Below are 24,809 nucleotides of genomic sequence, written 5' to 3' on the forward strand. Positions count from 1 at the left end.
GTCAGCACAGAGCCCGATGTGGGGCTTGAACCCATGAATCATAAGATCATGACCTGAGCTGAAGTCGAACGCTTAACCCACTGAAACACCCAGGTGCCCCTTTAATTGCCTATTTAAAGAAAAAGATTTTCAAACTGGCTCACAAAGCAAAACTTATCTCTATGCAAATTCAAGAAAAATACCTAAAACGTTATGATGCAAAAATGCTAAAAATAAAGGGTAAATGGGCAAAGATACATTAGGCAAGTGGAAACAACAACAAAAAACAAATAAGAACTGAAAGCCAGGTATCAGGCAAAGTAGAATCAAGACAACAAAAGAATGAAATCTGACAAATGAGGATACTTCGTAAAGCTAAAAGTCACAATCTGTAATTAAGATACAGAATTATGATTATATATGCATTAAGCAACACAGCACCCACCTATATAAACTACAGATGATGCAAAGAGAAATAGATAATAGATGTTAGATAGACACTAATAATAGATGACTTTAACACACAGGTCTGTGGACAAAGTAATATAAAAGAGCTAAGCAACATAATCAATAAGGTAGACTTTATGCATATATATCAAATACTGTAAGAATGAGACTAGAAAATATACCTTATTTTCATGCACATATGGAATAGTCAGAAAAAACTGATAATGTGGGACTAAAAAAGTCAGTAAATTTCATGAAGTAGAACTACTAAAAATAACACTGACTGCCATGCACTAAAATTATAAATTAAAAAAAAAAACCCACCTGAAAATTTAAAATTTTTCTATTAATAGTTCTCGGTAAAGAAAAATGCAGGGGCGCCTGGGTGGCTTAGCCGGTTAAGCGGCCGACTTTGGCTCAGGACATGATCTCACAGTTTGTGAGTTCGAGCCCTGAGTCAGGCTCTGTGCTGACAGCTCTGAGCCTGGATCCTGCTTTGGATTCTGTGTGTCTCTCTCAAAAATAAACGTTTAAAAAAAGAAAAATGTAAACAGAATTACTTAAAACAACAATAAAACGAGCAGTAAAGATAAGAATCTATTAAATGTATTTAAAACAGTGATCAGAGAAAAACTATGGCTTTAAACACTCAGAGTACTTAAGGTAAAAGAATGAAAATGAATCAAATTCTCAATCAAATAGCTAGAAAAAGAATACAGCAAGCCAAAAGAGAACACAAGGAAGGAAGTAACAAAAGTAGAACATTAATGAAATAGACACAAAAATTACAGATTTAATTAATGAGTCAAAATATTGATTCTTTGGGAAAACATGAACAAAATAGACATACCACTAGCTACCTTTTTCAAGGAAACAAACATTGAAAGTACACATATACAAAATACAGAATATCAAGGGGTAAATAACCATTGATGAAGAAATTTAAAAATTAAAAGAAATTTGTACACCTCTATATAAATAAATTTGAAAACCTAGATAAAATTGATAATTTTGTACGGAAACATAGTCTACCAAAATTGAACCTAGTAGAAAGAGGAAATTTCATGGAACGGAGAAAATGATCAATAAACTACTTCACAAAAAAGCACCACACCTAGACAGTTTCACAGAGAAATTCTACCAAACTTGCAGGGAGAACATAGTCCCAATGTTGTACAAATTGTTTCAAAGCACTGGACATGAAAGAAAATGTCTAACTCATTTTCATTAAGTATAACATGTATATCTAACCTGATAAAGATAGCACAAGAAGGGGCGCCTGGGTGGCTCAGACAGTTAAGCATCAGACTTCATTCAGCTCAGGTCATGATCTCATGTTCTGTGAGTTTGAGTTCTGTGTCTCTATCCCTCCCCACTTGCACTCTCTGTCTCTCAAAAGCAAACGAACATTAAAAAAATAAAAATGGGGTGCCTGGGTGGCTCAGTTGGTTAAGCATCTGCCTTCGGCTCAGGTCATGATCTCATAGTTTGTGAGTTTAAGCCCCACGTCGGGCTCTCTGCTGTCAGCACAGAGCCTGCTTCAGATCCTCTGCCCCCTGCCTCTCTCTCTCTCTCTCTCTCTCTCTCTCTCTCTCTTAAAAATAAACTTTAAAAAATATAAAAAATAAAAAAAATAAAAATAAGAAAATAAAACTAGCACAACTTCTCATGAAAAAGATAGTACAAGAAAATTAAAGATTAGTAACACTTATTAATATCAACACAAAGACATTGTCTAAAATTAGTGAATAGATTCCAACTCACATTAACAGTCCACCATGACCAAAATGTGTGTACTAAAAACACAAAGATGCTTTAATTTTAGGACTTCATTTAAAAGAATTCATAATAATGGGTTTAAGGAGAAAATTCATATGATTATCTCCATAAATACTGACAAAAGCTTTGACAAAATTCAATACCATTCCTTATAAAAAAATATCCAAGAAAATAGGAAGTACGTGAGTACTTCCTTAATATGATAAAATATTCACACTTCAATCCTAAAACCAGTATATTCATTAATGGGAAAACACTAAAGTCATTCCTACTAATGCCAGAAACAAAGTATGTCCAATATTTCCATTACCATTTAACATTTTACTAGAAGTATTAAGCCAAACAACTGGAAAAAAAAAAGTCATTAACAACTGGAGAAGAAGAAATAAAACTATCGATATGCAGATGACATGACAGGATGTTCAGAAAACTCTAAGGAATCAGTGTAAATAACTCAAAGAATAAAAAAATCCAGTAAAGTAGCTTTCATATACATTAATGGTAGTTGGTTAGAAGCTATAGTAAAGGGAAAAAACTTTACATAGCAACAAAAAATACATTTAGAATAACTTAAGAAATGTAGAAAACTTAAATGAAGAAAACTATAAAACATTCCTGAGAGATAAAAAAACAGAACTGAAGAAACAGAAAGGCATCTTTCATTTTTGAATAGAACTCAACATCATAAAAATAATTATTCTTCTTAAGTTAACTTGTAAATTAATGTGATGCCAATAAATATACCAAGTTTTCTTCTCAAAGCTGGAAAAGGTGATACTAAGCTCATTTCGAAAAATAAACATGCAAGAAAGTTAGGAAAACACTGAAAGAGAGAGTTATACGGTAGTGGTATTAGCCCTACTATGTATTAAAATATACTACAAAGCCTCAATAATTAAAACATTGCAGGAAATAGCATGGGGCTGCTAAATGGCCTATAATAGAAGGTCTAGAACCAAGCACACACAGAAATTCAGTGTATAATAAAGATCTTATCTCAAATCACTGTTTCAAAAAGATTTTTAAATAAATGGTATTGGGACTAAATATTTAGAAAAAGATAATAGTAAGTCCATATTCCACATCCTACACAAGATAAACTCAGATCATACACATACTAGAAAAAATATGGGTGAATTCCTCTGTAACCTAAGTGTAGGAAAAGCCTTTCAAATTTTGCCTCAAACCCAAATGCAATAAAGTAAAAGATTTATGTATTTGATAATATTAAAAAAAAAAAACAACTTTCCATGACCAAAAATTACCATAAGTAGAGTTGAAAGGCAAATGTAAACTGGGAAAAAAGAATTTGTAACTTGTAGCACAGAGAGAAGGCTATCACTGTTAATGCAGAGAGAACTTTAAAACACTGAATAGAAAAAAGATTTAAAAATGTAATAGAAAAATGGGCAAAAGATAATAAATAATTCATAAACATGACAGATATGAAAGATACTCAACTATACTTAAGAGAAATGCAAAATGAAACACTCTGAGATTCTACTTCCCATCTATTAGACTGGCAAAAATTCAAAACGTTGACAATATATTCTGTTAGTGACTCTATGAGGAAATATTCACCCTCATATTATTATGGCATATATTACGGTCAGAATGGTTCATCCTCATAGAGGGGAATGTGGTGGTATTTAACAAAATTACACATGCAGTCAACCTTCGGCCCTGCAGTCTGATTTCTAGGAATTTATCCTGAAGATAAACCTTCAACAACACTGAAATATTCATACACAAGTCTATTCATTGCAGCATTATCTGTAATGGCAAAACACTGAACACTATGCAAATGCTCAAACAGGAAATTGATTGAGCAACTTTGTGGTACACACAAGGAGAACAACTCCGCTGTGGAGAGAGAACTGTGAACTGATATGGAACGAATTCCAGAATAAATTAAGTAGAAGGCAAAGGCAACAAAGAATATACAGAATGCTACCTTTTGTGTCGGAAAGAAATGGAAATTAAAAAAAAAATGCATATGTCTGCTTAATTTTGCAAAAATAAGCACAGGAAGGATAAGTCAGACTATCAAGCATCAAAATAATAAATGGTAACAAAGGACTATAATCCGTTAACTAGAATAAGAGTCTAGTGAGTCCATGATGCTAATCAATCATTCAGAACAGGGAAAATTCTTCCTTATAGCAGAATGTTGATAGAAAAATGGAGTGGTTTTTTCTTTTTAAAAAAAAATTTTTTTTTCAACGTTTATTTATTTTTTGGGACAGAGAGAGACAGAGCATGAACGGGGGAGGGGCAGAGAGAGAGGGAGACACAGAATCAGAAACAGGCTCCAGGCTCTGAGCCATCAGCCCAGAGCCCGACGCGGGGCTCGAACTCACGGACCGCGAGATCATGACCTGGCTGAAGTCGGACGCTCAACCGACTGCGCCACCCAGGCGCCCCTGGAGTGGTTTTTTCAAATCACCATTTTACAGCCATCATAGTAATGACTGATTTGGGCAGAAATGATCAATGTATATGAGTGAAAATGAGTGAAAGTTTGATAAGGAAAAGAATGTTTACATGGATTTGAAGTATCTCTCTGTAAAAGTTTTTACTAACTACAAAACGAAAAATAGTAACAATAGGAAAGAAACTTAGGGGACTCCACTTAACCAAGTGGTTGAAGTTAACACAATCAGTAATGGGACAAATAGATACCATGTACTTCCTGTGATGCACTGAGAATGACAAAGTATCATTTATGTAGTATTCCTGTCAATACTGAATCTACCATGAGGATACATCGGACAAACTCAGACTGAGGGACGTTTTACATTAATTGGCCTATACTCTTAAAGGTGCAGAGAACTACTCCAGATTATCAAGAACTCAGAAAACATGACAACGAAATGCAGAGCAATCATCTGCTCTGGAAATTGGACTGGAAAAAAAAAATTGTTACAAAGAACAATATGGGGACAGTTGGTGAAACTGGAATGGGGACTATGGATTAAATAAAGTTTTTATTAATGTAAAATTTCATCAATTTGATGAATGGTCTTTAAAAACTTTTAATGTGTGCTTATTTTTGAGAGAGAGAGAGAGAGAGAAGGCAAGGGGCAGAGAGAAAGGGAGACACAGAATCCAAAGCAGGCTCCAGGCTCTGAGCTGTCAACACAGAGCCAGATGTGGGGCTCAAACTCACAAACCACAAGATCATGACCTGAGCCAAATCAGATGCTTAACCAACTGAGCCACCTAGGTGCCCCAATGAATGAATTGTCCTAAGAGAATTCTATGTTAAAAGAAAAAAATGCCCTTGGTCTTAGGAAATACACACTGAAGTGTTTAAGAGTAAAGGAGTGTGATATATGCATATACTCTCAAATTGTTCAGAGAAAAATGTTCGATATAACAAGCAGAGAATGGTAAAGCAAATGTAGCAAAATGTTAACAACTGGTAACCTGGGTAAGAGGTATATGAAAGTTTTTTCTTATAATTTCTTATAAATTTGAATTTTTTTCAATGAAGTTAAAAATTATTTTTCCAAACTGACAGTTTGAACACTGGTATATTATTGTGATGTATATTTCTTTAATTATGTGTAAGGGTGACTAAGCTTTCATATGTTTATTTACATTTGAATATCTCCTTTCATACATTGCTTATTCATACACTTTACCTATTTTTATATTGTGTTTTTCACGTTTTTTCTCACTGAATTTGTATGACTTTTATGGAAAAAATTTTCTTTCTGTCATGTATGCCCCATGTATGAGTTTGACGCTAATTTTTTGACTTAGTTTATGGTGTTATTGTTTATTGTTGTTATAAAGAACAAAAATTCTCAATTTTTATGCAATCAAATTTACCAATCTTTTATGGGTTCTGAGTTAAATCCTGCCTGAAAAGGATTAAGCCACCGTAGTTTAATTGCTATGAATTATTGTGTTGATGACTTCTAAATTTTAATCTCAGTCTAACCTCTTTTCTAAGATACAGACTCCTAAACAGTGGCCCGGCTCAGTATCTCTATTTAGACATCTCACGGGTGTCTCAAACTGAATATATGTAAAATGAAACCCATGATATTATCTCCTCAAATTGCTCCCTTCTCCAGTACATTTGTAGTACAAGTTCTCTGCTGAGTCAAACAGTGTGCAAAAGCGTGTAATTTTGAAATATACTGCCTAATTTTCTTTCAAGAAGGTTGCATCGATTTATGTTCACACTAGCAATGCAGCTCTACTGCCTTGTCTCCATGGCCTTGTCAACAGGGGAAGGAATCAAACTTTTGGATATCTGTAATCTGATAGATTACAATTTTGTAATCTGAGAAATAAAAAATAGTACTTTGGTATAGTTTTGTGTTTCAGTTATTCTGAAAAAGCTACAACAGATTTTCATATGTTTAAGAGCAATCTGAATTTGTTTACTGCCCATTTTTTGGTTAGATCATTGGTCTAGGTTATTGAACAACAGGATCTTTTGCTATATTAAAGAGAGTATTTACTGTGATAGGATATTTACTGTGATAGCTGCAAACAGTTTGCACTGTTTTTTTAAAAAATGTTTTTTAACTTATTTTTGAGAGAGCACGAGTAGGGGAGAGGCAGAGAGAAGTGGGGGACAAAGGATCCAAAGTGGGCTCTGTGCTGACAGCAGCAAGCCTGATGCAGGGCTTAAACCCATGAACCACGAGATCATGACCTGAGCCAAAGTCGGATGTTCAACCCACTGAGCCACCAAGATGTCCGTCTTTTTTTTTTTTTTATGTTTAATTTTGACAGAGAGAGAGAGAGAGAGAGAGAGAGAGAGAGAGCGCGAGCGTGAGTGGGGGAGGGGTAGTGAGAGAGGGAGACACAGAATCGGAAGCAGGCTCCAGGCTGTGAACTTCAGCACAGAGCCCAAGGTGGGGCTCAAACTCACGGACTGCGAGATCATGACCTGAAGTCGGATGTTTAACCGACTGAACCACCCAGGCGCCCCCGCCTTTTTTAAAGGATTTTATTTTTAAGTAATTGTGAGGCTCGAATTCACAACCCTGATATCCAGAGTCGCAATGCTACTGACTGAGCCAACCAGGCACTCCCTGCTTTGTCTTTAACTTTTGTCTGGCTACTGTTATTTTGTTTTACCATGCAAAAATTTTTTATTTTTATGTAGCCAAATCTATCAATATTTTCTTCTATGCCTTCTGGATTAGTCAGTTAGAAAGGCCTTTCTCACTTCAAGATTAAAAAGGAATAGCTCCATGTCATCTTCTAATATTTTCATGGTTTCATGTTGTATGAAGTGAAATCTTTGATCCATAGGAGGTTATCCTGGTGGAGAGAAGAGTGACTGATATTAAAGTGTAAAAGGGACCATGTCTTTGCTTAAAGTCCTTTAATTGTTTTCTGTTGCTCTTAAGATTAAATTTCAAATTCTTAACATGGTCTATTAACTCCAGTGTGATCGGGCTCTGTTCTTTCTGTAAAATCGTTATGTAATGTCTTCCCTTTTGCTCTCTGGGTCTCACTGGGTTTCTTTCAGTTTCTCAATCTAGTTATGCTTTTTCATGTCTCAGAATTTGGCTTGATCTGTTCCAGAACCAAAGTTAAATCTGTCTGTAATATACTGCTAAATCAGAGTTTAATAGTATAGGCTGCTTCTTTGTAGTACCTATTAATTATAATTAATTATTTGTGTGATTATGCATTAATGGCTATCCTCTCTGCTAGATTATAACCTCCATGAGAACACTCTGGGCATCTTGTTTACTACCATATCTTATCATTATCTTTATTAATGAATTAATAAACTGAATGCAGTTTATTAATGAATCAATGAACTGTTTTCTGACTTATAAACTAGTTTATGAATATGGCTAGGGAGAATCAAATCCTTAAACCTTAACTTTTGCTGACAGAACATAAAATTGGCCTTTAAATAAAAACCAGGCTGAGAATTGATAATAACTTATTTCTTTGATATCATAAGTTAGAATCCACAGTAAATACCCAAACAGGTACGTGTTAGTTAGCAGAACGTGAACTCATATTGCTCTCCTCACAAATACATTATGAATGCATTCAAACCACCAAATATAACTCACCTCTTGAAAGTTATGTTGAGTGAACTTGTCTGCTATCCTTAGCAACTCACGACATGAATGTGTGTCAGCAAAAGCCCGAATGCCCAGGCAATTAGAAGGATCTAATTGTCTCTTTAAGAATTCACAGCAGGCTTCCTGTATTTCTGCCAACTGGAGGAGGCAAGCAGCTGGCAGAAGGGTCTGAACATTGCCCTCTTCCACAGTTATCTGGGAGGTATACGCAAAGTCAATCAGTAGTTCCATAGCCCTCTCATCTATGTCTCGGATCACTACTTCTGTCTGACGGCTTTCTGCCAATTCTCCTGTAAACATAGCTCGGAAGTAGGGACTGCAGGCTGACAAAATGACTCGATGGGCATATATCTTCTTAGCGCCCACAACCAGCACCACATCGCATAGCTCCCGATGCTTTCTCAGAAGATTAATCACTTCCAAGGTTTGTCGAGGGTGCTTGTCTGAAATATAGGGCATGCGGGCGGGTTGGGGAACCCCTTCTGGCAGTTTATTGGGGTCTCCAAGGGTGCAGCGGCTTGTTACATCCATTCCAGTCTCTCCTGGTCGAATGTTGGGACACCTACAGGAATGGGGGAAAGGAGGGAGAAGAGATGATGGCAATATTATCAGAAACTCACTTTTGCCATAAAGTGTTCATAAGTAAAGGGATAAAGAAACCTGCAGGTAATCAAAAGGGAGAACTAAGTCCCCAAAGGGCTTCCATTCTAAGAACACGGGAACTCATAAACTTCCTTAAAGTCTTCTGAAAAACAGCATTAATGCCAAATCAGAGTACCTTCACTATGCACTCCCATAAAATAAAGGACAATTCCTTTTCCATCTCAGAAGTACTCAGACTAGAATGTCTTAGGCCACATCTTTTACAAACTACCTGTAATACATCAATAAAAATTTATGAAAAACATTTGTAAATTATTCTTTCTGCACAAAACAGAGCTATGGACTTTAATTCCTTAATCTGGCTTAACCAAAATGTTGATATTTCTTTTTCTACAACACAGAAATGTTTCTATCTCATTATAATGGCAATATTTTAGACTTCTCTCAAGTTCAGCCAAAGGTATAAAATATAGCTCATGCTGCATGAAAGGAACAGAAAGGGAGGCCAGGGCCCCTAAAATTAACTTTATATGTAGTACTATATTTCCTTTATTCTAATATGCAAAGTTTTCACAGTTTATACAGGCGATCACAATGGTCCTAAGTAAAAAACAAACTAAAACTAAACTAAAAAAAAAAAAAAAAAAATCCTAAGCACAGGTTACAAAAACTAGTGTTAACAGGATGCTACAGATAATTACTGGTGGCCAGACATTCTTTTGTCTGTGAATGAGAGGAAAGCTTAGATAGAAGTTTGTAACATTAAAGAAAACTGAGGTATGGACAAATTATATGGACAAATACATACTAGACTGTCAGCTAATAAAAGCTTTGCATATGTGTAATGCAACTTACACTACTAAGAAGTTATTAAACGAACCATATGACTTATAAGTGACGAAACATAGTAAATAACTATGTAGTTAATCATATTAGTTTGTTCCTAGAAAGGGAAAGAATCAAACCAAATATTTTAGAAGCCATTCACAGGGAGAAATGAGTTAAAATTCCCCCCCTTGTATAAGTTCAACCATAGATGTCTCAAAAATATTTTACCATATCTTAAATTAAGATTTTCTTTTTCCCTTCAAGTCTAACCACTCTGAGGGTTGGGTACTATGGCTACTCTGTACCAGCAGCATAAAGTTTCATACACTGTAGAAAAGATGGGCCTGGGTTGAAATGCTAGTACTGACAATTACTGGGCAAGTTACTTATCCTCTGTAATCCTCAATTTCTTCAGCTGTAAAATGGGCATCTATCCTATATTGGCAAAGATTAAAGAAGATAATGCACATAAAAGCTTCCAGTTCAGGGCTTGCTACATTTTAAATTGCAGCTATTGTAGTAATAGAATTATTACGTTCCTTTCCAATGAGGTCATTATGCTTATCCATGTTAGAAATCAAGTCTGAGTTGATATGCTTCAATTAATATTTAAATAAATTTTGAATTAATAGTAATCCAGCAAGTCTGGATTGAAGTTTACCTTTACTTAGAAATCTTTTCTTCACAGTTTATGAACATTCAAGTGGGAAAGAAGATGGCAGGTGAAATAGTTTTTTAGTAGGATTCTTAGGAGCCTCTGTACAAAGATTTTGTTAGACTAATTTGGGGACAGAGATATTAAATCTGACAATAAGCCTCATTTGTTTAAAAGTACCATATATTTCCAACTGTCCCCACCAAATCAGTCAGAATCAAGGAAGGTTTACTATGGTTACAAAAGAAATATATAGGTCCATAAATAGACATTCCCCACTTTACAAATGAATACTTTTCCCAACATTTAATTTTATGTTAGGTATTTGGAGGCTTATATACTTCTGTAGCAAGAGTGCTATAAATGGGGGCTAGGTTTAGTTGTAAAATAAACTTAGTGTGTCATAAGCAGCACTGAAAAAATGAAACATAAGAAAAAATATTGGCATATATTCCCTTTAGTTCACTGTTTCAACTGTGTGTTGTATACACACATGGATTCATATATATCTATATAATTGGGTCCCTTTGTAAGCTCTATGTTATAGCAATAAATTTAAAAGCCACTGACATAGAGTTCTGACCTGAATTTTGAAGTCCGAAGACACAAAGGCCAAGAGGTTCAAGGAGAAGGAAAAGAACATTTCTCATTTTGGGATTGATTAAGGGTTTGTTGTTTTTGTTGTGTTTGGTGGCTTTTGAGTGGGATGATGGCTGGAGCTCGGGAAGCTACTCTTACACGCAGACTTTGGAAGTCTATACGTTGGGCATTTCCTGTACATGTAAGTATGTGTTACCCTAACTGTGCTAAAGGACATCCTCTTGAGAGGCTGTAACAATTATTTTCCTTTAAAAAGGGATCTGGAAAAAATGAGGGTGACAGCTCTGTAAATTTCTCAAATTTGATACACACAACATCATAGGATCAGGGTATATGTGTGTTAATAAATTTTACATGTTAATGTTCTCCAGAAATCTTTAAATACTTTTTTTTAGATGTTTATTTATTTCTGAGACACAGAGAGACAGAGCACGAGTGGGGGAGGGGCAGAGAGGAGGGAGACACAGAATCTGAAGCAGGCCCCAGGCTCTGAGCTGTCAGTACAGAGCCTGACATGGGGCTTGAACTCACAAACCGTGAGATCGTGACCTGAGCTGAAGTAGGTCACTCAACAGACTGAGCCACCTAGGCGCCCCATCCAGAAACCTTTAAATATGAAAAGGAACCTTGCCTGCTTGTCATAATTTGTTACCTAGCTTGAAGAATGGAGATTGAGATTTGAAATAGAATGCATCATCAGATCATCTAGCATAATACCCTCCTTTAACAGATGAAGGAACTGATTTGGTTAGGTGACTTCTTTAAAATCATGAAGCTTTCTTTCAGTAGCACGGCAGGTCTCCTGATAATCTAGGATAAACTACAACTATCTCCTGGGGCACTGTGAACATTTAAAAACGTGACTGATGTGAATGTTGGGTTAGGGAAAGAAGGGAGATGTAGAATTATTTAACAATTCAAAGTAAGATTTTCAGTTTTTTTCCTTGTGGATATCCAAATTTCTGTACAACTTTTTAAAGCCCAGAAAGCTACAGTTAAACGCAGATTATTTTGGTCTAGTCATCATGAAGAACTTCACCAGTGGACTATCAGAAGAGTCAAGTAACTTGGTAAAAGGACCACAAAATGAATGTCAGGCTTAAGGAAAATAGCATAATAAAATTGAACCTAAGTCTTTCCTTTTCCAGCTTAAAAAAACCTGGGATGGTCTAAGAAATTTTCAGAATTATCTCTAAACATTTCTAAAATAGTCAAAGGTTATTACCTTTTAAAAAGTGATTCCAGGTAATATATAAGAGAAGCAAGTTTATACCTTATGTTCATATTTCATATGTAGAAATTGAGGTGTTAACTTCCTAGGTAAATGCCACAAACTTAAATTGACAAATAATTATAATGAAGATATTCAGATTTTCATAATTATCACACTGTATCTACCAGCATGAAAAAATCTATGCTCCTCTAAGTTGGTAATTATTCTTTTAACACATATTTACTAATTGCATATAATTTACAAAGCAGTTTGTCTGAAGTGAGAAAAAAATCAAAGGAATATAAAGAGGCAATCAGGGAATCTATCTAGAAGAGGGGATACATGAATAACCAGAGAAAGGGCAATCAGGATACAAATTGTGGTCAGAAAGGCAAAAATCGGTATAGTATTTGTTTATACTGGAAAGATCCTAGATCTGATTGGCATAAGCTACAAGGTGACTTCAAGGGTATGTATTTTTGTTGTGAAGTAGGAATATTACATTGGGTTATTCTGGAACTTAGGTGAAATATCCCATACCCATGGTCCAGATCATTATATTTCTGTTTCTGATTCTACACTCACTAAGCAGTCTTCTCATGAATAATTCTTCCAGAGATATTATGTTATTTAAAAGGAGGCACAGGTGACTCTGAGTTTTAGGTCACCCTCATGTGAGTCTCACAGACTTAATCATCTATATTGAGAGAGTCTAACATCTGGCCTTCAGGGGACAGTTATCAGTTTACTACCCCTAAAGCTGTAGCATGGACAGGAACTACGGTATAATAAAACACCTGTGTTGAGAGGGCCCCCTGGGAAGGAGAGACTAGAAAAGGACATTTTGGGAAGAAGAAACTACATTTACATTACAAAGGCACAACCTGAAAACAAAGAATATAGTTTTTCCTTTCTCCAACAGCAACCTGTTTTTCCAAAGTACTTATAAATTCAAGCTTTCTATGCTTGGCCTTAGCCCACAGGTGATTCTGTATTCTAGAACACAAACTGTTCATAATTCCTGACATCTGGTAGAAACAGCACCATTTATGCTTGGTAATTTACAGACTGAAAAAAGCTGAGCAGTTAAAGGATAATTTTTGCCACCCATGTAAATAATCAAGGAAGCTTTTAATCACAATGCTTAATGATGCCTTGTACATGGTAGATGCTGAAAGAATAAATCACACGGTTAACGGTGCAATCAAGCTTCTTTTAAAAAGAACCAACATTAAAGACAAGATAAATTCAAAAATTCCTATTTTAATATTGACATTGCATGTTGAAATGAAAACATTTTTGTTGTAACCATAATGATGTACATAAAGACAGTACTGTTGAACTTAGATATAAACAATTTTTTATTTCACCTACATACAATAAGGAAGCTAATTTCTACATCTCTGTCTTTTCATTTAAAAGTATACCATAGCAAGAAAAAAAAAAACCCTGTGGTGTTAATTATTGTATGAGTACAGATTCTGACTTTTAATAATGGGTAATTTCTATGAGCAGTGGGTGTTGTAGGTAGGTGATGAACCCTGGGAATCTACCCCCAAAACCAAGAGCACACTGTACACACTACATGTTAGCCAATTTGACAACAAATTATATTTAAAAAAAATAACAGGTAGTTTCTATACTTTTATCAGTGGTCTGGTTTGCAAACTTGCTAAGAATTCCCTTAAATGAGGTCATTCTCCAAAGGTCTGTCCTCTCTGCTCTCTATACACATTCTTAGGGGGAACTCGTCTAACCTCATGGTTCCCATCATCCATATGTGAATGGCTAAAAGGGCCTTATCTTCTGTCTGAATAAATTCTGAATTTGGATCCATATGAATGTCTTGTATCACACAAGTGAAAATATCTCAATGATATATCTAAAACTGATTCCTTGATTCTCTACCTTCCTCCATGTCTCTCTTCTAGCCTTCCCCAGATTAATAAAAAGCAATTTCATTCTTCCAGTTTCTCAGGCCAAAAATCTTGGGCCTCTTCCCTTCCACACACCCTCAAACCCAATCCATCAGCAAATCCTGTCATTCTAGCTCCAAATAATATCTAGATTCCAACTATTTCTCTACATCTTCACCAGCCCCACCCTAATTCAGGCTATTCTCACCCTTTTGTAATATTGTAATAGTCTCATAAATAGTCTTCTTGCTTCCACCTTTGCCAATTTATATTCTCTTCTCTAAAGAACCTAACTGATCGTTTAGAAAAGTCAGATTACACCACTCCTCTGCTTAAAATGCTTTAAATACTCAGTCAAAAACAAAGAATATAAGGTTTACCAGCTTCGACATGACTCTTCCCCTGGCTCGCTCTCTGAATTCATCTCCTATTGCTTTTCTCTTGCCCACTGTTCTCTAGTCACACAGACTTACCTTGATATTTTCTGGGACATACCAAGACTTCTCTTGCTTCAGACTCTTATTCCTTCTTCCTGAAAGTTTCTTCCCCCAAATATTTATGAAGCTCACGCTGTCATTTCTTTCAGATCTCTGCTCAAATGCCAACTTATCACACAACTGTAGGGGCCAAGGGCAGGCCATCTAAAGGTGGGACACTTTGGCATGAACATTGAGTTAAAAGCAATCCTGGGTCACCTGGGTGGCTCAGTCGCTTAAGGATCTGACTCTTGGTTTCGGCTCAGGTCATGATCTCAGTTCATGAGTTCAAGACCCACATCGGGCTCTGTGCTGGCAGTGTGGAGCCTACTTGGGAATGATTCTCTGTCTCCCTCTCTCTCTCTGCCCCACCCCTGTTCTCTTTTAGTAAATAAACGTAAAATATATATATATATATATATATATATATATATATATATGTAAATAAAAGCACTCCAAACCCAGCAGATTCAGTAAAAGCTCTTCACCTCCCCTTCAACTGCCTGCTTTACCAGGAAGACAGCTATTGACAGAGATTCCTCTTTATCTAAGAAACTAATCTGCAGAATAGGATACCTTTGTTTTCCAAACATCTTTCCCTTCTAATGGTCTTTCTCCCCTTTGTACCCTCAGTCCAATACCCCTTGCCTTAGCTCACATAAGCATCATGTTGCCTATCTTTGGGATTTCCATGTCTGCATGGATTCCCTCTACAGATGCTATTGAATTTGATTTCCTCATTGTCTCATTGTTAATTTGATTCTAAGTCCAGCTTGAAGGACCTTGAATGGCAGAGGAAATTCCTTCTCCCCAACACCACCTTATATGAAATAGTATCTCTTATTTCTACCACTCTATACCCTTTAATTTTCTTCATAAATATATTCCCTCCTAACATACTATATTGGCTTTATCGCCTAATTAGAATATAAGATCAATGAGAACAAGGCCCTTGTTTTCTTTTGCTCACTGCTATATCCCAATACTGGGGTCTAGTGTTCACTAAATTGTTGTTAAATGAATTCAACTTTTCTTTCTGCCAAAATAAATTATACCCTCCGAACTCTTGTCTCATTCTCTCAAAACCAGGTTTGTAGCCAGGCAAGCTTGTAGCCAGGTTCAAACCTTACCTCCATTACTTATTAGGTATAATCTTGGGCAAATTGCTTAACTTCCTGATCCTCAAGTTAATTATTTGTAACATAGGGATAATTACACTTACCTCACAAAGAGTGACAGTGTTGGGATTTGTCTGAATGTAGGTCCTCTGACTTTGAAGTCAGTGCCTTACAATTCCAAACTATCTTAGGCAACTGGATTGAGTGTTTGAAACAGAAATGACTCTGGTAATCTGATTTATGTGGTTGTCATTCTTAGAAGGGAAAAAAAAGCAAGCATATTGCCACATGGCTAGACCACACTGCCCTTTCAGGAGAATGAGAAGCAATGACAACAGGGATTACCGGTAGGCTGACGCTTTAAGGATTACCTCATTTTAAATGTTCTGAGAAGCTGTATTTAATTCTAGCAATTTAATTGTAGAAGCCATATTTAATTCTATACACTAAGTTATTTCTCCTATGGTTATGCTATTTGTTTTTGTAAATGTGTACTTTTAAAATTCTGAGCGCACATCCTCCATTATTCTTATTACAACCACGGGATTCTACTGGCAGAAAAGCGAGTTTTTTGGTACATTTTTCTGGGCACCTTTTGAAAGGAAGTTATAATAAGGGTCCTAGAAATAGATTGTGTTCACACCTCGTCACATCTATATTCACAACTTCTTTGTTTGGAGTCTGATGAAATAAATACTCTAAAGAGTTGGGGGTGGGATGGTAAACTGAGGTGTGATCTGCTCCCCAGGACAGAACCCTAAGAAAGGTTTTAATTAAATCTTAGGGCGGCAAGCTTTATTGTCCAAGTAAAAATTCATCTAGAAAAACAAGAAGATCTCAAATTATTTGCTTTTTCAATATGTGGCTTTTTATTCCAATATTGAACAAATGACATTACAAATATACACAAAAAAGAAACTGAACTCAAATAACATTTTTATTAACTTAATTTACAAGATTAATCTATATGTAGTTTAAGATTTAAGGAGGCAAGTGGAAAGGATTATTCTAGACTCTATCCACATTTAACAAACTAGGGAGACCAAACAGAGCTTCTGCCTTCTCCCCGAAAGACTCTGTCAATTCTGGGAAAGAATCAGTCTATCTAAAACCAAAGGGTATAAAATCTACTAATAATAACTTTAGCAGATTTTGTATTCTTTTAGCACTGATGAAAAACATAACTTCAAGATAAATTCTATTAATACCATATTTTACCATCAACTCTCTCAAATTTTAACATAATCTTGATTTTGTTCCTCCTCTAGCCGTGTGTTTCAGGGGAAGATGACCATGTTTTGAAGGATGAATCCTGACTTCTTTCAAATCATTTAGCTGATGGCATTCTCTTACCTAAGCTGGTCATCAAATTACAGGAACAGATTTACATTCCATAATTTAGGTAGTTTCTTCTGCAGGGCATTAACAAGGAAGAATGCAGCATTCTACACTGGTAGGTGGTAGTGGGATGGGAGACCAATTTTAGGGCAGGATTAAGCCGACACTGCACAAACTACACTGGAGAGACAGAGAACTTGGGTCCAAGATGATATTACCAAGCCACTGCATCAACCAGTCTTGGAGCCCAACACGACCTCTGGCCTTCTGGTTATGTAAATAAAAGATTTCCATGTTGATTATGCTAGTCTGAGTCAGGACTTTCAGCCCAAAGCATTCTGATACCAAAAACATGGTAGTTAAAATGTGAAACGGTAAAATCAGCCACGCATTCTAAATTTCCTAACCAATTTGAATTTAGAAATTTACTCTTGCTTTGATTAGTAAATTAGTCTTTTTTTAAAAAATATATTTTTTTTATTTTTAAAAAATTTTTTTCAACGTTTTTTATTTATTTTTGGGACAGAGAGAGACAGAGCATGAACGGGAGGGGGGGGCAGAGAGAGAGGGAGACACAGAATCGGAAACAGGCTCCAGGCTCTGAGCCATCAGCCCAGAGCCTGACGCGGGGCTCGAACTCACAGATCGCGAGATCGTGACCTGGCTGAAGTCGGATGCTTAACTGACTGCGCCACCCAGGCGCCCCTAAAAATATGTTTAAAAAATGTTTATTTACTTTGATTTGAGAGACAGAGCATAAGTAGAAGAGGAGCTAGGTGGTGGGCGGAGAGTGAATCTGAAGCAGAGCTTCGTGGGGCTTGATCTCAAAAACTGGGAGATTATGACCTGAGCTGAAATCAAGAGACGCTTAACCAACTGAGCCACCCAGGCGCCCCCAACTACTCTTGTATACAGAGGGTCTTCCTCCATTATTATCATATTTTCTAAACATGGTACTGATAGATTTAAGATCATGGTCTGAATGTGTGGCTTTTCTTTCAAATGAAATGAAAATGTGAGAAGACTAGATATTGTTCTTTACTGACTGTTCAATTCCCACTAGGCTGTTATATTCACTTTTAAAATACTGTGTTTCTTTGACACCAGATATATGAGGGTGCTTAATAAAAATTCAGGCTCCTGAGGTGCTAGAGAATCAGAATCTCTGGTGATATGACTCTAGAATCTGTATTTAGCAAGCAGGTAATTTTAAACACATTAAAATGTGAATAAATGACTGACTTAATAAAATCTGACTAATAAAATAAAAATCTCTTTTTCAGTGGAAGTCAGTTTTTACAAAAAGAATATACTGACCTAAGTTGAAGGGAAATAACAGAGTGGGGAAAGCAAGCATTCAAAATGCAGCTATAAAGGAAAAAAAAAGTAAAACATATTGTCAAACATATAAATTAAACAAGAAGGATTCACTTACCCAAAATGTCAATAAATCTAAACAATTCTATAAGGCAAGCATCAGATATTATGGAATCAGTTTAAGAAACTATAATTACTACAACTGAATCTCTACATAGTGAGAAGAAAAAAACTGCTATTATAAATTTTCAATTATTGTTATTTTACATTCTGGGGAAAGGAACAGCATTTATTTCAGAGACAGATGCTGCTTTTGAGAAAACGAGTATTTAGGCCCCTTAATTATGAAAGGCAAGGTGAGGTCCCCCTAGAATGACAAAGACCACCAGAAGGGTTTTGCTTACAGGTTTTGTTTTGTTTTGAGATTGAAACTGAAATTGCATTTGAGTACCATCAGGAGGGCTTGTACTCTTAGTTCGCCACAGTCCCTACCACTCTATCTTACGTGAAGCCATGCCACACATTCAATATGATCTAAAGACATTAAGATTTTGTTTTTTAACCACTTCTACTAGAGATATCAGGATTGTAACAAAGAGACTAAACTGCTCAGTATAATAAAGTAACAATAATTGAGAAGGGAGAATTATAACACATGGGAAAGGAAAGGGGGGCACTGATAAAAATGGTGGCAGGTTGTGATCTAAGGGGAGACAGCCAGTAAGAAAATAATGAATAGTCAAAAAACTTCATTATCCCTAAATTTTCAGTAAAAACCTGAAGTTTCCAATGGCAGTGGTTAATGAAGGTAAAGAAAGAGATACTGGGTATGGAGTATTTCCAAAATGAAGTTTGCCTGTGACAAGAAGAGACCTTTAATGTCAGTTTAAAGTGGAAGAAGACTAGAAAATGATATATACTAATATGAAGAATGAGAAAGAGGGAGCAATTTAAAAAAATAATAGAGAATAAATGATGGTGCGAGATCCTTGAAGAGGGGGAGTATACAGAACCAAAATACAGAGGAATGACTCTTTGACAAAAGGTAGAAAGGCTTACATAAGAGCTCAGAGGAAGGGAGTAAGGGGGCGGAGATAATGAGGAAACAGATACATTTATTTTGTGGTAAGGAGGTATCAGGGCCTTGGGAAAGTTCATACCTGATGGCCTCTATTTTTTCTGTGAAGTTGGGGGAGCAGGCCATTGCTGGCAGTGAGAGGGGTAGTGACAGGGTCATGAGAGAATGCATGAAGGTGTGACACAGCTGCTTCAGGCAGTGAGTACGCGTTAACTGGGGAATGAGTAAGCATTAACCAGGGACCTACAGATTTACTGTTGGATAACTCTGTTGGCTCAAATAATATACGTTTTAATTGTTTATTTTTTATTTATCATTCTGAGAGACAGAGGAGAGAGAGAGAGTAGGGAGTGGGGGTAAAGAGAGAAGGGGAGAGAGAAGGCCAAGCAGGCTCCACGCTGTCAGGGCACAGCCTGATGCAGGGCTCAATCCCATAAGCTGTGAGATCATGACCTGAGCTAAAATCAAGAGCTGGATGCTTAGCTGACTGAGCCACCCAGGCACCCCTGGCTCAAATAGTATTAAAGATTCTGATTAGAGTAGCATGAATTCCCCATGGCTTCTTTTTTCCAGCAGTAATCAGCAGTCCAAATCAAGGAATATAAATGCTTGCATTAATCAAGAGTTGGGAGATGCCACACAATCTAGGGAGTTACGTGATGGCTAGAAAATGGTTGAAGTGGTTGCAGAAACAGTAGGGGCAAAGGCATGTTGAACTGATAGAGTGGCATTCCAGAGGTTATTCTCAGAAAACAAGTTATGAAGACTTATTATCCCAGAGAGAAAGTTTTTCTCAGTGTGAGTAGGAATGAATAGTCAAAATAAGTAAAGGTGAAAGTCATAAGAATGTATGTATGTATCTATGTATCTGTGTGTTTATTTATCAAAAAAATGTTTAATGTTTATTTCTGAGAGAGAGAGAGAGACAGAGCATGAGCAGGGGCAGAGAGAGAGGGAGACACAGAATCTGAAACAGGCTCCAGGTTCTGAGCTGTCAGCACAGAGCCTGACGTGGGGCTTGAACTAAGGAACAGTGAGATCATGACCCGAGCTGAAGTTGGATGCTCAACCGAGCCACCCAGGCGCCCCACAAGAATGTATTTATTTATGTTTGTACTCTATAGTTAAAAGTTTGTTTTAAAAGTCCCAACAATCTAGGAAGTCACGGAAATGTGGGGTAGGTAAAGAGATGGGTAATTTCCACGAACACTGATACCTCTACCCACCCAAAATGTGTAAGCCACCCTCAAATTTCAGGGCTACCATGTCACACATTCCTTAGACCTTTTACTCCAAAAGTAATATTCTTAGTTGAGGAAAGAGCCATTTTCTGTAAGGGGTTAACATAATTTGAAATCAACACAATAAAAAGTTTAGAAAACACAGTCTCTGCTTCTAAAGCATTTATAATCAAGTTTTATCTCCTAGTCCAAAGACCTGCAAATCTTTTCTTAGCCTGGAATTGTGCTCCCTACCTAAATGAACATCTCTCCCTTTATACTTCAAAAGTTCTGTTTTAATTCGGAAATTAACAGCCTTCTCTTAAAAAAACAAACAAACAAACAAAAAGATTCGGCTAAACTGACCATTATTTAAAGTCCCAAGCAGGCTCGAAAAAAGAGAAAACTACAGATAGGAGTATAAAAATCCTTAAGACAGAAATAATAGCCCAAAGTGCCAGCTCTGCTTACCAAGAGGGCACCCACTAGCACTACATAAATTCCATACCTGATTCCATACCAGGAAGTCAGGCTGTAACCCCTTAATCTGAAAACAGGTCATAAATGCTTTAGCCCTAAAATACCTCATCCCTGCTTACTGGGTAAAATGAGTATCAGGATTGGTCCAGCCATCAAGGCATGAAGGAGGAAAAGCATGCAAACAAGCTAGCCTCCCTTTACGTCAGGACAGCCAGGGCCTCCCTAGGATACCTCTTAGCAGATTCTGCTGACATTTCATTGGCAGCACTGTGTTATACGGCCATCTCAAATGCAAAGAAGATGATGATACCAAGCATAATATTTTATGTTCCTGTTTCTATATAGTAAAGGAAAGGAAGAACAGTTGTTCAGCAAGCTAACCTACAGTGCATGCCACACCAAGGAAGAGTCATTTTACACTAGCAGGTACATTTTACACTATTTTCAAACATGCATTTTAGACGGATTAAAATAAATAGGAAATTCTAAAGATATGAGACCTGAACGGGATTGTTATTGTTGTTTGAAGCAAGGAGAAGCTCATCTGATCTTGAGGTTCTGTCCTTGGCATCCCCCCTTTTCTGTTCTACCCTCATTCATGCCTACAACTTCAAGAACATTCTATGGGCTGCTGATGCGCAATTTTTTGCATCTCTTCTGCTCTCTTGTGTCCCAAACCCGTATTCCAGTTATATGCTGGCTATCTCTGTTGGCTGGTTTCCTAGACATAACAATCTTAAAACGTATGAAAGAGAAACTACTTCTGGCTTACTGAAACCTGTTGGTGCCTCTTCCTGTATTTTTTATCTCATCATGGCAGCACCTGGTTTCCCAAGCTGAAATCCTTGGAGTCATTTATGCTGCTACCTTTTCCTTATTCTATATCCACCAAATCCTTTTGATGTCACTATTAGACAGTCTTAATTCCATCCTCTTCTCTCAGTCCCCACTGCCACAGATCTACTTCCAATCGCCGTCAGGTTTCACCTAAACCACCACAACTCCTGTAATTAGTTTCTTTGCCGTCATTTCTTCCCTCTTTCTAGTCTATGTCCTTTCCTCCCAAAGATCAGCCCCAAGAACAAATCTAATCTATATAACAATGCACACTGGTTCTTAAATACCTAGAGGATAAAGCCGAACTCTTTCGCATGGTTGCAGCCTAATTCTCTATGATTTTTCCCTGTTTCACTTTTTCTGCCCCCACATGCTCTACACTGCAGATATACTCACCATTCCATTCATGTCATATACTTGCAGGTCTTGGTGTCTTTTTTTGAGGTGGGGGCACAGCACAGATGTTCCTTCTGTTTATGGGGTCTTTAATTAACTTCCTTCTTTAAATTCGTATCTTTTAAAGTACATTCTTTACTTTAAAGCAAATCCTTATCCTTTCTAGAAGATCCAGCTCAAATATCACCATCTCTGTGAAGCTTTCCTCATCTTCACAGAGCAGAAGTTCCCTTCTCTATGTTTACATCTCTATTAAAATTCTGTTCATGTTGTAGTATGGTGTCTATTCACATGTCTTTCCATCTCTTCATCTGCATATATACAGTATATGGGCATATAATCAGTTCTATAGAAATGTTTGGCGAGTGAATGAATCAATTCCTAATAAAATCAGGCTCAGTTTCCTATTTATATATTTAAGGAAGGAAATAATTACATTGCAAAATGATTTAGTATCTCTAAATGAAATACATGATTAAAAAATAATATCTTAGGGGTGCCTGGGTGGCTCAGTCCATTAAGCATCCAACTTCAACTCAGGTCATGATCTTGCAGTTTGTGGTTCAAGCCCCATATCGGGTTCTGTGCTGACAGCTCAGAGCCTGGAGCCTGCTTTGGATCTGTCTCTCCTCCTCTCTTTGCCCCTTCCCTGCTCACATTCTGTCTCTCTCTCTCAAAAATAAATAAACATTAAAAAATAATATGTTGGGAAACAGGCATATTTTTGGTGAGACTAGATTGGTATAATCTCTAAGGAAGGAAATTTGTCAATATATACCAAAATTTAAAAACACACATACTCTTTGGGCAATTCTACATCTAAGAATTTATTCTATGCATACACATTTGGGCAAAAACAACTGGCAAGGATATTCACTGCAGACTTGTTGTAATAGCAAAATATTTGAAATAGCTTTAAGTGTCTCCGAAAAGGACTGGTTAACTATATGGCACTTACAGACAATGAAAGACTAAGTAGCTAGCAAAAAGAATAAGGTGGGTCTATATGTATTTGTCATAATCTACAAGATAATGTGTGAAGTGAAAAAAGAAAGATATCGTAGAATGTGCATGGTATGCTGACATTAGTGTTTTTAGAAAAGGAGAGTTGTTGTGTATGCTTGTATGTCCATTATGTTTATGAAAAATGAATAAGAAACTGTTTGTAGTGGTTGCCTATAAAGAGAACTGGGATCTGGGGTCAGCATTGGGAGACTTACTTTTCACTGACCATCTTATTGTATCTTTTAAATTTTGTATCTGTACACATAATGGCTATTTAAATGAATTCAATGAAGCTTTACTAGTAAGGTGTCAATCAATTTCATAAAACTTTGTAATTAAGCATTAAAATACCTTTAACGAACTTGTTTTCAGCCTTTTCTTGTTCATATTTTTTGGCAGGTAGCACGCAGGGAAAAAGTCTGCAGGTACTGTTTAGTCATTTAAATGATTATTCAGGAATCATTAGACACCAGGGATGCAAAGGTATAGAAGACTCAAAATTCTCTAGTAGGGAGAATAAACGTGTATTCAAATAATCTTAATACAGTTACTTCTTATTCAAAGCTTCTCCAATAGCAGCTAAGTATAAAACCAACATTACTGCACAGAGACTGCCTTCTGGGCTGCAGCTACAAGAATGACAGCCAAGCAGGGAAAGGTAAGCTATTGTAAAATTAAATCTGAGATCAATGGGTAGGCCAGGCTCTGGCCAAGTGATGGTGATGAAGAAAGAGCTGTAGCTTGACAATTAATGGCACAAGAATTCTCTCAACATGATTTTGAATAACTGGCAGTATTATATAATAAAGCAAGAAAAAAAAAGCATGTAGATATGAGTGATTAAGTGAATATTTTATATAGAAATTACTGATAAACCAAAGACATTCCCACGCTGTGCCTTCTCTTTTTAAAAAATAATAAGCTCTTATTTTAGCAATTACATAAGATATGACATTTATGGCAGGTGAGGAACAGAAGCAATGAGGAAGAGAAGCAATCAGTGGTTTTTGCAACCATGATACAGGATAAAGTGGTAAAGCATTTAATAGATGTTAATTTCTTCATGTACTCTGCAGTCAAATATTATTCCTACATGAAGTTAGATACAAATAAGATACTGACATTTGTTACATCATATCATCTTTAATCTGGAGATCTCAAAGCATTTGAAAGCATTCATTAGTTCCCAATATCCTGGTCAGATACATTAGAAAAATAAGTTGGGGCACAGAGAAGGTAAACAGTTCAAGGTCAATAAAAAAATCAATAACAGATTTGGAAAACAATATATATTATTGTTCCTGGTCCTAAGTCATAAGTCATACCCCCATCATTTAATGTTTCTTCCCCTAAAATGTTTTTTTCTCTTCTCTGGCTCTGCCAGAGCCATTTCTCTTTGATGCTAAGTAACAAATGATTACATACAGTTCAATAAATGTGAAATGAGTTT

General features: G+C 36.4%; 1 protein-coding gene across 1 annotated transcript in view; it reads right to left on the minus strand.

Moving 5' to 3' along the window:
- KLHL20 (kelch like family member 20) overlaps nucleotides 1-24,809 on the minus strand; it is a 74,910-nt gene that overhangs the window by 48,345 nt on the left and 1,756 nt on the right. Inside the window, exon 3 of the mRNA XM_040446758.1 lies at nucleotides 8,268-8,841. Within this exon, the coding sequence (XP_040302692.1) occupies nucleotides 8,268-8,841 (574 nt within the window). The remainder of the gene's footprint in view (nucleotides 1-8,267; nucleotides 8,842-24,809) is intronic.

The sequence above is a fragment of the Herpailurus yagouaroundi genome, unplaced genomic scaffold, assembly GCF_014898765.1.
Source record: "Herpailurus yagouaroundi ecotype Mexico unplaced genomic scaffold, PumYag 195, whole genome shotgun sequence".
Lineage (NCBI taxonomy): Eukaryota > Metazoa > Chordata > Mammalia > Carnivora > Felidae > Herpailurus > Herpailurus yagouaroundi.